Raw genomic sequence first — 13,326 nt, 5'->3', positions numbered from 1 at the left:
TCACACACGAGGTATAGCACAGATCTTATGGGGCAACGGTCCAGATGTGAATCCACCTGAAGGAGTGAGGTCTAATGTAGCCCCAGGAGGAGCCTGAAATGTAAAGTTCTGCAATAGTCTTGTGAAGAAAATGAAGAGCTCCATTTTCGCCAAGTTCTCTCCGGCACAACTTCTCTTACCTACAGCAATGGAATATTGAGTAAAGAATAAAAATTGGCATTTTTAAGGGGAGAAGAAAAAATCATAAAATGCTGCATATTTCTAACCTAGGCTGCTTCATCACATTGGTGGTCTCATATATGTGCTACAATATCATGAATAGGTCAATCCTATCGGAACATTTTCATAGCCCCCAGCATCCAAAACTTGAAAAAAGGTGCAATCATCCTCTCCTCACACAAATGCTCCCAAGTTGCCTGCCACAGGGAAGCCATTAAAGAGCATTGCTAAAATAACTGGGCCCTAAATTTTGATGCAATTGGATTATCATTACAGAAACATATTTTACTGGAAAAGAACCAAAAATGCAATACTTGATGAAGTGCAGAGCAGGCACAATCTCCACTAAGCAGACACAACCGCCATAAGGCCGGCACAATGGCCATAGGGTAGGCACAATGGCCGTGGACCCTACAGTTTATAGTCTGGCTTGCTGCATATTGTTAGAGTCTATGGCCATTGTGTCTACCCTACGGCCGTTGTGTCGGCCTTATAATGATCGTGCCTGCTCTGCACCTTATCAGGTATTACATTTTTGGCTCTTTTCCAGTGAAATATGTTTTTGTGTTCCCCCTCACCTCTGTCATTTGGATTATCATTACATCTTTCAATTTGGTGGGGGATGATGACAGAGAAGTTTTCCCATCTCTGCTCCTTACTCAACCAAAGATGACATCTGAGAAGATTACTCACCAGCTGAAAAGGGCATGAATGCTTCTTTTCTTAAAAAATTTCCACTGGAATCCAGGAAGTGTTCTGGGTGAAACTCATCAGCTTTTACAAAGTGTTCCTTGTCATATAGCACAGAAGTCAGAAGCGGAATCACATGTGTTCCCTAGAGATTTGAACATTTACAAAAGTCATATTTAGAATTGACTATTGATTAGTTTATCACTAATAGGAAGGCAACACATAATGACGTTTCAATACCAGATTCTTCATGTGCACAGATCAGAGGAAAAAAAGTTCAAAGTTCATGTGCCTCCATGAGGCGACATATACTGCCTGAGGAGCAATGGGAGTTAAGACCCTATAGAAGCTGTAGAGTTTCTTTTTTACTTACTTTGGGTAGAAGATATCCCCTGAAGTTAACATCTTGAGTAGTAGCGTGTGGGAGGTTGGTTGGAACTATATTTCCAATACGCTGAATCTCATGGATGACGGCATCAGTATACGGCATCTGTTTACGATGAATCACTTGGGGCTCAGCCGACCCGATAACTTTCTCTATCTCACTTTGGACATTCCCTGTTACCAACAAAAAAATTCATAAACGCATTAAAAAAGTAAAAGGTTTTGTCATCCAATTTGATAACATTTAGTCTCGAGTTCTCCTCCGGCTCTGGTCATGTGACAGTCACGATAAAATTGCAGATTAGGGCAAACATCATGCAACCTCAATGATCAAACGTCTTGCCATTGTCACAATTAACTCATGATTTTTTTCTTCCCTAGTTGAAAATCAAAGTTTACTGCTTTGGTAACATACCACAAATAAAGATTTCATCCCAGATTAACTGCTCTTTTGGACACATATACAGCATTTTTCAATTCTTCCTTCTTCAATGGGATTTATGTGAAGCAAGTGATTAGTAGACCTCTAAAGCTTTATTTATGTAAGACTAGTCATCCCCTTTAAGTGAAGCATTGGAACCAAACAGCCATCCCATCGACTATCGCTCCTATGCTTTCACAGTGGAACAATAGTTGTTTAGAGAATGGAGGAGGAGTGGGCTAGAAATCATTCAGTCCATCTGCCTCTATTTAGTGTAAACAGGCAGTCGCTCATAGTTAACACGGGCTGATAGGGACTTCAAAGTAAAGTAAAAAAAAAAGATCAATAAAGTTTTTTAAATTGTAAAAAAAAAAAAAGTTATAAAAGTTTAAATCACCCCCCTTTTGCCATATCAATTACTAAAAAATCTAAATTATAAAATAAAAATATGTATTTGGTATCGCCGCGTCCGTAAAAGTCCGATCTATCAAAATAGTGCATTATTTTTCTGAATGGTGAACGTCGTCCGAAAAAAAAAATAAAGAACGCCAGAATTACACTTTTTTAGTTACCCTGTCTTCCAGAAAAAATGCAATAAAAAGCGATCAAAAAGTTGTATGTATTCCAATTTGATACTATCGGAAACTACAGGACATCCCTCAAAAATTGAGCCCTTGCACAACTACGTCGACGGAAAAATTAAAAAGTTATTGCGCGCACAAAATGACCGCAGAAAATAATTGAAAAAAATTAAATATCTTAAAAAAAAAATACAAGTACTACAGCAAAAAAAAAACTATATAAGTTTGGTATCGTAGTAATCGTACTGACCCATAGAATAAAAATATCAGGTCGTTTTTGTTGCAGTTTGTGCGCCGTAGAAACAGGACGCACCGAAAATGGTGGAATGTCGTTTTTTTTTCCATTTCTCTCCGCTAAGAATTTTTAAAAAGTTTTTCAGTACATTATATGGTACAATAAATAGTGCCATTGAAAAATACAACTCGTCCCGCAAAAAACAAGCCCTCATACAGCGACGCCGATGGATAAATAAAGGAGCTACGATTTTTTAAAAGGGAGGAGGAAAAAACAAAAATGGAAAAAAGCAAAAAAGCCTGGTCACTAAGGGGTTAAGGTTTTGCATATTCAAGTGATTCTTAGACCAATAGAATTTGTGTATATTTATTAAAAGTGCAGAAATTGAGATCATTTTTTTTTAATTATAATTTTTTCATATTTTCAACTGCAATATCTCAAATACGTGTTAACATACTGTACTAATATTTGATAAGATACATATTTCCATCTGTTTACTTTATTCTGGAAGCACATTGGAAAACCTTCAGTTTTTTTTAACCATTCAGGAGACATACAAATTTAACATTGATTATTGACGTTTTGAGGAACATTTTGTTCTCCTACACTAAGCCAAGTGTTACGGTATACTACCCATGGTACGCCAGCCCAGGTGCCCTAGATCTCACCCACACCCCTATCCCTGCCTACTTGCCTCCACTCCTGGCTATCCCAGACGAGCAATTGGGCGACGATCCATACTCTCACTAGGGACCGAAAAAAGGGACGCTGGTGCACCTGGATAGAAAGGGTAGAATACTGACAGAAAAGGCAGCTGTAAATAACCAACACGAACAATACTAAGCAGAAATGAGGCAGATAGAAAAAAAAAAACATGAGCGATACTAAGCAGAAATGAGGCAGATGGAAAAACCTGGCGGTTAATAGCAAAGTATAGCAGGCAAGATGACAGAAGCAGAAGACCAACCAAGGCAGACTAGCTAGCACACTGAGGGAAACCAATAACTGGCAGTGATTGCCAGTCTCTGCCTGACCTTTAACAAAAGTCTCCGCTAGGAGCGGAGAGAGAGAGGCAGCCAACTCCCAAGAGAACATACTAAAAGGGAGCTCGTGCACAGCAGCCGCACTCACAGGTGCGCGCATGCACGACACCGCGTGCCACCAGCACCACGCCGGCCAGGCACCCGCGCCCCTGCAGCCGGACAACAAGCCAGGGGGATGCGACCGGACCGCGGAACCCCGCACACTGCTGACCCGGGAGGAACAGCAACCGCCGCATGGTAACACCAAGATTGCAAAGTCTAATAGGTGTCAAAATGATAGACACCCCCACAACTGACCCCATTTAAAAATACACATTTTAATGTATTTACTGAGGGGTGTCAGGAGTATTTTGACCTAAGTTTCTTTACAGGAATTAATGCAATTTAGAGGAGAAAAATAACATTTCATATTTTTGCAAATATGTCATACAAAGAGAGGATTTTCTCCATAGTGCACATAAAAAGGAGGATTTGAGCCACAAAATGGATACCCCTGTTTGTCCTGTGTATGAAAACATATCCATTGTGGCCCTTTATCTGTATGCACAACGGGCCACAAAACGAAAGGAGCAGCCAGTGGCTTTCAGAACAGATATTTGGCTTGAAGCTGTTTTAGGCCCCATTGCCCACTTGTAGAGCCCTTTAGTGGTCAAAATGACAGAAAACCCCCACAAGTGACCCATTTTGAAAACTAGACCCCTTAACAAATTCATCTAGGAGTGTACTGCATATTTTGACCCCACAGTTTATGAATAAATCTAAGCAAAGCAGAAGGAAAAAATAATGATTTTCATTTTTTTGGCAATTATGTAATTTCAAAATCAGTTGTTTTTTTTTTGTACAGCACACATATGAATGAAGCCTTTCACCCCCAAATGTATCTCCCTGTTTGTTCCTTGGTCAGAAACACACCCAATGTGGTCCTAATCTTATGTCTATATGCACAGCAAGGCCCTAACTGAAAGGAGCAGAACAGACATTTTTTTTGAGGCTGAAGTCAGACGAGCGTTTTTTGCACGCACCTATGTGCGCTTAAAAAGTGTGTATAATAGAACCATTGGTTCCCTATGATGTGTTCACATGTCCATCTTTTACAGGTGCAAAATACTCGCTCCTGCATTCAATGAATGATTAAGTGCTGCCTCTGATTCGCTGAGCGCTGTGACCAATCACAGGCAGCACTCAGCAGTCATTCAATGAATGGCTGAGCGCTGCCTGTAATTGGCTGAGCACTCAACGAATGAGACCCAGCACTTTCTGGAGGCATGGATTTTTAAATCCCAGGCCAGCAGAAAGTGCTTCAGAGCAGTGCCAGGGAGCCAGCAAGATGACACACTGGAGCTTTCAATGGGGTGACTGCAGCGCTGGCCCCATGAAAAGCAATGGGATGACATCGCGATCTTCTCCATATGTTTTCAATGGTGCTGGAACTGCTAGTGCTGGCTCCATTGAAAGCAATGGGCACAGAGCTACGGTTAGGCGCATTTTGCACATCCATGCAGCGCATTCTTTTTGCGCTTGTCTGACTGAGCCCTGAAGGAATTTCAGGTCCCATTGCACACTTGTAGAGCCCTTGAGAAGCCCAAAACAATTGAGAACTCCCATAAATGACCCCATTTTGAAAACTAGACCCCTTGACAAATTAATGAAGGGGTGTACTGTGTATTTTGACCCTATAGTTTTTGAATGAATCTAAGCAAAGCAGAAGGAAAAAAAAAGAGATTTTCAATCTTTTGGCAATTGTGTAATTTCAAAAACAGTTTTTTTTTATTGGATAGCACATATATGAATGAAGACTTTCACCCCAAAATGGATCCCCCTCTTTGTTCCGTCTTCAGAAACATACCCATTGTGGCCCTAATAATATGTCCGTATGCACAACGGGGCCCAAACCGAAAGGAGCCTTACATTTCAACTGTTTTTTAACTTTTACATGATCCCCATTATCTGTTGGATAATGTCGATCATGTGACCGGGGACCGCTCTCTGCAGCCCTCTGTCACTGCTCAAGGCTCTCTGCTACCTTTTGTAGTGAGAAGCAAGGAGATTTAAAATTCCCCGGGCCCTCCCCAGCTTCTGCGCTAACGTCTGCCATTTTGGCACAGGCATATGTGCTGAAGCTGGGGAAAGGTCCGCGGAAAAGGATCCCATTGTGGACATCACCACAGGCCTTAGGTAAGTAATTTCACCTCTCCTCACAGTTCGGATCCGTGTCAGGAGGTGAAACGTCATGGTTTTTTTACTTTTACGTGATGGCCATTTCCTGTTGGGTAATGGCAATCATGTGACAAAGAACCACGTACCGCAGCCCCCCATGACTTTTTCTAGACTCTTGACTATGTTTAGTAGCCAGGAGCAGGGAAATTTTAAATTACCCCGGCAATCCGCTGCATTTGCACATCCGTCTGGTAAGATCCATGGATAAATCTGGGGGCCTTAGATACATCATTTCATCTCTCCTCTCCTCTTTTTTGTACACTTAAAAAAAATTTAAATGATGGCTGTTATCCATTGGATAACGGCGATCATGTGACTGGGAACCGCATACAGCCATCCCTGGTAATATCTTTCTGCTCTCAGCTACACATGCTAGCCAGAAACAGATGGATTTTAAACTTCCTGATGCGCGAGCCCTTTTGCGCACACGCCCAATGTGTGACGTCTGGCACGCATGTGCAGAAGGTGACTTTGGGTTTGGGAAAGATCAGAACCTTGCAGGACATCGGGAGGATGGGAGTGAGTACTTTCTGCTTCCCTCGTGGATCCGATTTATGAGGGGAGCTGAGTTTTTCTTTTATTTACTTTTTGTACTCTATGATGCGATCACTGGTATCCGGTGGATACAGGCAAATTGCGCAGCCCCCTATACAAAATCCTGCAGCCCCTATGACAGCTCCAGATTGTCATCTACCTCCTGTAACCGACAGCATAGAGCTGTCACCTCCACAGCCCGCAGGGTTTTAATCCCTACAGTGAGCGTGTTTTTGGGGCCCTGAAGATTAAAGCCCTGCAAACCAGGACGTAAAAAGTCTATAGGGTGATCAGTAAGGGGTTAAACTGACACTAATATCTATGTGTCTAAAAAAATAGTCAAAAGTTTTGTCATTAGTTTTGATTACATTTAGTCTAGACCTCTACTCTGGCCTTTGGCCACCTGGTGCACAGTGTAATATAGCATATATGCAGAATATACAGTCCCTTACTTTGGATTTCTGGATATTTCATCATCAGCAGAAGACCCCATCTCAGGGTGGTGGTCGTTTCCATGCCAGCAGCAAAGAGGTCCGTAACAAGCCCTGTTAGGTTTTCATTAGTGAAGTATAACTGAGGTTTTCCCTAAAACATATATATCACATGCATATTAGTGTTGTAGTAATGAGATAGAGAGTCTTAGAAACCTTATTATATCATAATACATGATGGCATCTACTATCCTTTGGGTCAGTTTTGTAAACATGCAGTATTAATTGACATTACAGTATCTAACTATTTGAATGTAGACGTCCCTAAAAATATCAATTTAATGGCCATTTTTTTTAGCTCTAGAAGAAAGTTGGATGTCCTTTGGTTTTCAGAACTTTGGCAATTTGTTGTGGTGTAGATTCCACTAAGTGTTGAAATCATTCTGCAGGAGTATGGACCCATACAGACAGGAATCTTCTTTTAGTTACCATAATTAGATGGAGATTCTGATACGTTCTAAACAGCTGACAGGAAAGGTTCATTGATTCATGCTGCTTGTGCCAAATTCAGACCTCCAATAAGCATAGTGCAACAGAAATCTGGACTCATCTGACCAGGTGATATTTTTCCACTGCTCAGTGAACACATTTTTGCACGTTTTGCTCACTGGAGTACTAACATATTAAAAAAAAACTGTAAGAATTTGGTATCACCATAAAAAGTTAATGTTTAGTTTTCATTATAATGTGAACGCTATACAAAACAACCCCCCTCCCATCCACAAAAGAAATCACTAATAGATTTTTTCAGTTCACCTCTTAGTAATTTTACCTTTTAGTAAATAATATGGTACAGATGAGTTACTCTTTAGCTTGCCTTTTAGGCCTTATACATGCGAGCATTGGTTTCCAATGTATTCATTCAGGTGAGCGACTTTTAGCCACGTAAAAATGTTGTACCAGGAATAGGACATTGGCGACCAATTTTATAAGCTGTGTGAAAAGATAGATCTTGTCCTATCTTTTGCGGAAACACAGTGGAGGCTCCCACAGGCTTCTAGGGAAGCTGAGAAAAGGAGAGGGAGGGAGTTTAGCTGCGTCCAATGCTTGCAAGAGAATACAGCTGACTCTATTTAAGTATTAATAGTCATTCCAAGGATTTCTGCTGACCAAGGGATTTCCATTCTGCATCACATATTTTCATTGATGCGGCACAGCAGCCCATGTGAATGGAAGAGAAAATGCATCTGAAGCTCAGGTCTTGATCGTGGCAATTTTTCATTCACGCAATTTTCGGCCATGATGTGGCCAGAATGGAAGAGCAATGCTCGTCTGAAAGAGGCCTAAAAGCCCTTTTACATGGGATGAGCGTCGGGCAAATAATGATTAACACTCATCCCCATGTATACTCGCTCCCGTGCTGTTACACCAGAGCGAGTATTGCTGGATCATTCACAGTGTGGCCAGCAGGGAGCCAGCAGTTCTCTCCCCGCTCTCCCCTGCCCCTCTCTATTCACTGTAAAATCCCAGCACTTGCCTAAAAAGTTCAACTTTATTATAAATCCCTAAAAAATGACAACTGCACACAGCAGCGCCAACGGGTTTCAAGTGTTACTGCTCTTAGTTATATACTAATTACAGCAGTTTCTAATCAGGGATAGCCAGGTCCGATATGAAGACCATGGAGCCATCTTTATTAGGGTGCCTACCCCACTTTTAAAGGCAGGGATGCCCCCAATTCCCCTGTTTAGTAAAGGACAGGTTTTCTTTCACCTTTGTCTGGAGTGGTGTAATTTGTCCTTGCAATTACTATGAGTGTGTTTGCGAGGTCTACTAGGAAACCATCTTGCGTCCGTGCTGACGCATGGTGCTTTAGTGCAACGCGTGGATGTTACAACCATGTAAGTTAAGTGCTTGTTGGGATTGCTGCCTGGGTGGCTCACATCTCGCAATTATTTTTAATGGGCCATTAAATACTTGCATGGCAGCAACGCAGCAACCTGCCGCCCCTCTGAGGTCCTGCAGATGGCCACTGCAGATGGCAGTCTCGGGTCACTTCATAGTAGTGGCGCCCCTGCTAAGGTAAAGATTTAACAGTGTTTTCCATGCACCATAATTACTTATTAAGGTATACCTTGTTTCTCCTGGGACAGAATGCAAAGTCTGTAACCAGACTCTACTCTACCTAAAGCAATCTATGATACTGGTATCTTCTTATGTTAGAGGAGTTAGCGGGCCCTCTCAGGCACCAAGGCCCAGGTGCTATTGCTGTCTCTGTATCTTCTATGGATAAAACCAGTTGTATGTAAAAAAAATAAATAAAATATACCACATTGTGATGTTTGTGCCAAATTGGAAACTCAGCTAAATAAATGTTTCAGTACCTCTTGTTGTTTCACCAGAAAAGTGTCGATAAGATTCCTCTGGTCATTTGTATCCAGTAGTTTCCTCTGGTTGGTGAAGGTCTCTCGAATAAACTCATGCAATACAACTACATTCTCGGTCACCTTTTTTTTAATTGTGGAACACCAGCGCATCACAGATGGAAATGCGTTATACAACTGCAGTGAAAAAAAATACATGAATGGATGTAAAAGAGCTTAAAAGTTTAAAGACAAAGGCCGATTTGTACAGATTTTTATTTTATTGTTCATTTGCTTCCTAATTGCAAAATAAATGTCTAAATAGTCATCATTAAAGAGGTTGTCTCGCGAAATCAAGTGGGGTTATACACTTCTGTATGGCCATATTAATGCACTTTGTAATGTACATCGTGCATTAAATATGAGCCATACAGAAGTTATTCACTTACCTGCTCCGTTGCTAGCGTCCCCGTCGCCATGGTTCCGTCTAATTTCGGTGTCTTCTTGCTTTTTTAGACGCGCTTGCGCAGATGGATCTTCTCCCTTCGGCTCAGCTCGGAAGCATCAACGTTTTGGCTCCGCTCCCTTGTACGCGTCATCGCGTAGCTCCGCCCCCGTCACGTGCCGATTCCAGCCAATCAGGAGGCTGGAACCGGCACACGTCATGGGGCGGAGCTACGCGATGACGCGTACAAGGGTGCGGAGCCAAAACGCCGATGCTTCCGAGCTGAGCCGAAGGGAGAAGATCCATCTGCGCAAACGCGTCTAAAAAAGCAAGAAGACGCTGAAATTAGACGGCACCATGGAGACGGGGACGCCAGCAACGGAGCAGGTAAGTGAATAACTTCTGTATGGCTCATATTTAATGCACGATGTACATTACAAAGTGCATTAATATGGCCATACAGAAGTGTATAACCCCACTTGATTTCGCGAGACAACCCCTTTAAAACAAATTTCTACTATTTTTCTGCTGTAGACTCTGTGCAATTCCTGTACTTAGTTGTCTGTGCTATCTGTCTTAGGTTGGGATAGGCTGGGGTAGAGAAATCTGGGTATTTGTACTGGTCCTTCCAGATGTGGGTTGCACATGCACCCAACAGGTCCAGGCAGGAGCAGAAGGAATGATACAGATTTTTGCATAGTAGACAGGAAGGCATAGGATGTCGGTGACCAGCAAGCATATTAGCCTTTTATTCTCCAGCTCAGTACTATGGAGCAATTCCAGCAACCTCATTGGTTCTGATTCACAATTCCTGCAACCTGATTGGTTGTTTAGGTTCGCTGATTCAACCTGATTGGTTGTTAGGGCCGAGCAGAGGAGTAAAAGGCTAATATGTGACCAGCAACAGAGAGGAGTGTGAGCATGCACTACTAATTGTGGCCAGTGACCATCACAGAAATACTGACCTATTAGGCTATGCTTAAGCCACGGCCTAATATATCAGCCACGGGGGCCTTTCTCATTCCTCTGGCTGTCAGCCCCTGGGACTTTATCAAGCTTGATAAAGACCCGAGCACAGGGTCGATACGTAGCTGCTTGCTTCCTCATGATATTCTAATAAAGAAGAGGATTTTTAATGAATGCTGCCTGGTTCTTCTCCTTTTCTGCATTGATGACCAACGGCGGACCCGGGGAGTCGGGACCCTAACTGGACTATTGCATAGTACCTTGCACCAGTGGTGCTGCTGTAACTCTTTTTCTTCTTGTAGCCCCTGGGATTGTGTCACAGGATTGCTGGTGATGTCATGATAAGCGGAGCACCTTCCTTTTGTTTTGATGACTTAGATGCTGCAGTGTACTGTGATGATCTTAAATGTGAGCGAGATGAGCAAGCATGCTCGGTAAGAGCAGTTACTCGAGAGAGAGCAATGCTATTTTGGAGTAACTGCATGCTCATCGGAGAGAATTCGGGGGGGGGGGGCGCGGGGGTGAGATCTCTCTCACTCCCCCCCCCTTTGCTCACCCTGCCGCCCCCAGCGGCCCCCCCGAATTTTCTTTGACGAGCATGCAGTTACTCGAAAATAGCGTTGCTCTCTTGAGTAAATGCCCTTACCGAGCATGCATTTTTTTCTCTTAAATGGGGAGAATTGGCTTATACCTTGTTGTTTTTTTTTTTGCCTTCCTCTAGATCAATATTGGGTGGTAATAGGGTCAAATGGATGGACATGCGTCTTTTTTCGGCCTTACATACAGTGTTGCTATGTTACTTCTATGGATAGTCATAAATGTTACAATAATTCCCAGAGAACCTCTTTAAATATAACATGGAGTTGAGCTGCTCACCACACCCATTGGGCTTCCAATTAATTTGATATTTTCATTAACAATCTTTAGCAGCCTCACAAGTGTGGGATCTTCATAAGCAAATCGATGACTCAGTAAGATGGAAACTATTATGTTGGCTACAGCAGCATTTATTATCATGAGGTTATCAAAGGGCTCGCCTGCAAATACAAGGGTCAGAATATATTAATTAAATCATCTGAAGTGTGTGACTTATCTAAATATGTAAAACACAACATGCTATAGTATATGGAATAATTCCCATTGTATTCATAGCCAAAAGGCAACTATGCAGCCTCCGATAAAAGCTGAACAGGCTTTGCTGATAGAAAAGTGTAATGGCCTTTTGGCTAACATGCTGACACATCAATTTTGCCATCAGCAAGGGTAGGGACATAGTTATAGTAGTGGGCTATACATACAAGATAACATGCGGTACATACCTTGCTGTACCGCATGTACTCCTCCTCTGCTCTCCTCTTCGGCTCCAAACATTGTCAGTGCACCACTGGCCGGAACAATCATGCCGCCAGCAGCGCACTGATAGACTACAGTTGTGATCAATTACAACTGCAGTCTATCAGTGGAAGGGAGGAGAGAGCGCCCGAGAAATCTATAGCTTGTAATTGGTTGCCAGCTCCCAGATAACATCCCTCCCCACTTTCAGTGTCACCCACAGCAGGCCCGCAGGCTGCAGCAGTTGAACGGCATATGGCAGGGTGCCCCTGTTCACTAAGTGGCCGGGTCGCAATTGCTATCCCTAGCAGTACGCCATTGCTACAGAGGTAACCCAGGTTCCGATGCCCGAGGAGGCACAAATGTCCCTCTGACACCAGTATTACAAGTGACACATGCTAAGTTAGAGCCCTGTTCTAGATTTGCTTTGAGGTCATGAGCTTCAAACTACACCTTTGGGTGGGAGTCACCATGGTCAGACCTTTACTCATTGGACATTGATGGCATATAGAGATGAGCGAACGTGTTCGTCCGAACTTGATATCCGTGCGGATATTAGGGTGTTCGGGATGTTCGTTATTCGTAACGAACACCATGCGTTGTTCGGGTTACTTTCACTTCCTTCCCTGAGACGTTAGCGCGCTTTTCTGGCCAATTGAAAGACAGGGAAGGCATTACAACTTCCCCCTGCGTCGTTCAAGCCCTATACCACCCCCCTGCAGTGAGTGGCTGGGGAGATCAGGTGTCCGCCTAATATAAAAGTCGGCCCCTCCCGCGGCTCGCCTCAGATGCCTTGTGAGTTAGTGAGGGACAGTGCTGTTTGTACCGGAGCTGCTGTAGGGAAAGAATTGGTAGTTAGTGTAGGCTTCAAGACCCCCAAAGGTCCTTATTAGGGCCACTGATAGCTGTGTGTTGGCTGCTGTTAGCAGTGGCAATTTTTTTTCCCTCAAAATCGGCTATGCAGAGCGTTGCACCTGGCATTAGGGACAGAAGTGTTGCATAGGCAGGGAGAGTGTTAGGAGTGAGTGTAGCCTTCAAGAACCTCAACGGTCCTTTCTAGGGCCATATTTAACCATGTGCAGTACTGTGCTGGCTGCTGTTAGCTGTGCTGCATATTTTTTTTCTTCTCAAAATCGCCTCTGCAGAGCATTGCACCCTCCATTGATACTGCAGGGAAAGAATTGTGTAGGCAGGGCCACAACACAGTTATTATTCCTTGAATATACGCAGTGCGGCCTTTTGCTTGTAAAACAAGTGAAAATAATTCTATTTGTCCTGCCTCTGTCCGTCCTAAGGGCGGTGGACACGTGTCGGCTGCGTGTGCAACGTTTAAAAATCAGACGCACCCAGCTACGGTTTACTGCTGGCTTCGCCATTTGCTTTCCTTAATTGGAAAAAAAAATACCTGCTCTGCCAGAGTTAATAACTCTGCTACCCTCAAGTTCTGTGCCACATTAGCAGGGCC

At 43.1% G+C, this 13,326-nt stretch overlaps 1 protein-coding gene across 1 annotated transcript in view; it reads right to left on the bottom strand.

Moving 5' to 3' along the window:
• LOC136620981 (cytochrome P450 2K6-like) overlaps positions 1–13,326 on the bottom strand; it is a 47,541-nt gene continuing 34,215 nt past the window's right edge. The window contains exons 4-9 of the mRNA XM_066596129.1: positions 11,406–11,566; positions 9,140–9,316; positions 6,777–6,909; positions 1,283–1,467; positions 913–1,054; positions 1–179 (exon numbers count right to left, since the gene is read on the bottom strand). Of these exons, the coding sequence (XP_066452226.1) occupies positions 1–179; positions 913–1,054; positions 1,283–1,467; positions 6,777–6,909; positions 9,140–9,316; positions 11,406–11,566 (977 nt within the window). The remainder of the gene's footprint in view (positions 180–912; positions 1,055–1,282; positions 1,468–6,776; positions 6,910–9,139; positions 9,317–11,405; positions 11,567–13,326) is intronic.

Source organism: Eleutherodactylus coqui, chromosome 1, assembly GCF_035609145.1.
Source record: "Eleutherodactylus coqui strain aEleCoq1 chromosome 1, aEleCoq1.hap1, whole genome shotgun sequence".
Lineage (NCBI taxonomy): Eukaryota > Metazoa > Chordata > Amphibia > Anura > Eleutherodactylidae > Eleutherodactylus > Eleutherodactylus coqui.
The sequence above is the reverse complement of the archived record's forward strand: the minus strand, read 5'-3'. Positions and strand labels throughout refer to the sequence as shown.